Here is a 2789-nt window from a genome sequence, read left to right on the forward strand (position 1 = left end):
GCCGCGCCATACGGCTAGTAGATGCTGCACTACCACCTCACCCAGAGCCTGAGCGTCCCTTGATTCACTGGAACACCGCAGAGACGTGGCGGCGATCGTAGTGTTCCATAAGGCACAGGTGCAAAGAGTGCCACATCTGGCAGGGCTGCGTCATCCTCTAAGAGTCACCGCACGGAGCACGAGAACGGTGCTCAATGGTGGTGACGCCGTAGAGGTGCCGCGATCCCACGGGTGTCAGCATCAACGCACCTTCGCAGGACGCGTCTCCAGGATGTGGAACTTGTTCACGGCCGCGGTGCCTCACGTCCAGGAGATGAACACACACAGTGTCAAACTGATGGCACATAAGTGGAGACAGACACTGCCAACTCCTCTGACACTCTTTGTGACGTGACACTCAGTGTAGTGCAGTGCGTGAATAGTGCTAGTGAAGTGAAACGAATAGTGCTCCATTTACATGCTGACCATCTTGTATATTATCTATTTTTAAGTCTTGTAAATATTGTAGAGAAATAGATTGTAGTACCCTTAGAATAGGTAGCACACGACAGTGCGCCTTTGGGTACATGTTCCTTTGTATTAAGTTATGTTTAAATAAAAAAAAGAGAGAGAGAGAGAGAGAGAGAGAGAGAGAGAGAGAGAGAGAGAGAGAGAGAGAGAGAGAGAGAGAGAGAGAGAGAGAGAGAGAGAGAGAGAGAGAGAGAGAGAGAGAGAGAGAGAGAGAGAGAGAGAGAGAGAGAGAGAGAGAGAGAGAGAGAGAGAGAGAGAGAGAGAGAGAGAGAGAGAGAGAGAGAGAGAGAGAGAGAGAGAGAGAGAGAGAGAGAGAGAGAGAGAGAGAGAGAGAGAGAGAGAGAGAGAGAGAGAGAGAGAGAGAGAGAGAGAGAGAGGACAGCACCACAGCCACCAGCAGCAAGGAGAAGGCAAAACTCCTGGCTGACCTCTTCGCGACTAAAATATCCGTCCCTGACCCAAATCGATCTCCTCCACAGATGGAACAGGAGTGTGACCAGGCATTGACAGAGGTGATGGTGACTCAGGAGCAAGTGGAACGCCTTCTGAGAGCAGTAGATGTCAGGAAAGCCACTGGTCCGGACGACATCAGTCCACAAGTCCTGCGCCACTGCTCAGAAGAACTGGCATCGCCACTTACAACAAGAAAAAATCAAGATCTGACCCAGCAAATTACAGGCCCATCTCCCTCCTGTCGGTAATGGGAAAGATATTCGAAAGGATAGTGGTTGAAGCCATCAACAGCTACCTCCAGGAGCACTCCCTTCTATCTGACCAGCAGTATGGGTTCAGATCCGGCCGCTCCACATCAGACCTTCTGATGCTCTTAACCAGGGATTGGCAGGACTCCCTGGACAATGGCCTGGACACCCTTGTAGTCGCCCTCGACATAGCAGGAGCCTTTGATCAGGTATGGCATGCAGGCCTGCTTGAAAAGCTTCGTGCCAAAGGCATACAAGGCCACCTGCTAATGTTGATGAGCGACTATCTACAAGGAAGAACCCTACATGTCGTCGTCAACGGGCAGCAGTCAGGGGACCTTCCAGTGGGAGCCTCAGTCCCTCAGGGATCTGTGCTGGGACCGGTCCTCTGGAACCTGTATATTGACGACCTTCTCAGGAGCCTGCCAGCAATCTCCGCATATGCTGATGACTGCACGCTGTCCATCTCCTACCCTCGCCAGAATTGTTGTCACGCCATAGATGACGTCAACTGACAACTCTGCGTGATACAAAAGTGGGGAAAGCGCTGGCAGGTGCAGTTCGCCCCTGAGTAGACACAGGCAATGGTGATCTCTCGGTCTCTAGCAGCCAGGCAGGAGGTTGAAGGAAAGGTGATGTTTGGCTCCATCACCCTCCCACTCCAGGAATATATCAAAGTTCTTGGAGTGGACCTAGACCGAGAGCTCCGATTTGACCGCCACCTCAAGCACGTTGCCCACCAAGCCTCTCTCCGGGTCTCTGCCTTACGAAGGGTAGCTGGATTACTGGACAAACGTGGAATCCAACTGCTGTACAAGGCCCAGATAAGACCCTACCTGGAGTATGGGGTCCTGACCTGGATATCCAGCGTGGCTACACACCTGCAACGGCTGGATAAGATCGAGCGACGTGTGCAGCGGCTGTTGGAGGGTACACCCCCCCCGCCGCCACCACAACAGGAAGAGAGATCCCTGGACACGCTGGAACATCGTCGTGACGTCGCAGCACTGGTGGTGTTCCACAAGGCCCAGGTGCAAGGCGTATCTCACCTGGCAAGACTACAGCTCTCCCCGCAAGTGGCTCAAAGAGATACGAGAACGGTACTCTCCAGCCACGAGCAAGTGGGGGTGCCAAGGTCTCAGCACCAGAGGACCTTCATCTCCAGAGTGGCTCGCTTGTGGAACAAGTTCATTACAGTAGTGCCAGCAGTGAGTGAAATGACTGCCCAGCAGGTGAAAACTGCTGCTCACAGGTGGCGAGGATCATGCCCCACACCAATGGTGCTATTAACTAATTAGTGAACAGACAAATAGTGCACTTAAGGCTTTTAAAATAGTGCCACGAGGAAAAGTGGTACTTTAAGCCATTAGGTTAAAGACTACAGTGATGGTATTTATATACACCTTAATTTAATACCATGTATGTATATACGTATGTAATACCATGTGTATCAATGTAGTGAAAACCTTAAGTAAAGTTTAAATAAAAAAAGAGAGAGAGAGAGAGAGAGAGAGAGAGAGAGAGAGAGAGAGAGAGAGAGAGAGAGAGAGAGAGAGAGAGAGAGAGAGAGAGTGTAAT

The 2789-nt window shown here is 51.2% G+C and overlaps 1 protein-coding gene across 1 annotated transcript; it reads left to right on the forward strand.

Annotated features, from left to right (window-relative positions):
• Window positions 1–1795: 1795 nt before the first annotated feature.
• On the forward strand, window positions 1796–2509 carry LOC123520749. The gene has a single exon (XM_045283312.1). The coding sequence runs from the start codon at window positions 1796–1798 to the stop codon at window positions 2507–2509; it is 714 nt and encodes a 237-aa protein (XP_045139247.1).
• Window positions 2510–2789: the final 280 nt, after the last annotated feature.

The sequence above is a fragment of the Portunus trituberculatus genome, chromosome 47 (genome assembly GCF_017591435.1).
Source record: "Portunus trituberculatus isolate SZX2019 chromosome 47, ASM1759143v1, whole genome shotgun sequence".
Taxonomy (NCBI): domain Eukaryota; kingdom Metazoa; phylum Arthropoda; class Malacostraca; order Decapoda; family Portunidae; genus Portunus; species Portunus trituberculatus.

Bases quoted from the DNA above. Each gene is read 5' to 3' on its own strand.
- LOC123520749 (XM_045283312.1), top strand. From the start codon at position 1,796: ATGGTGATCTCTCGGTCTCTAGCAGCCAGGCAGGAGGTTGAAGGAAAG.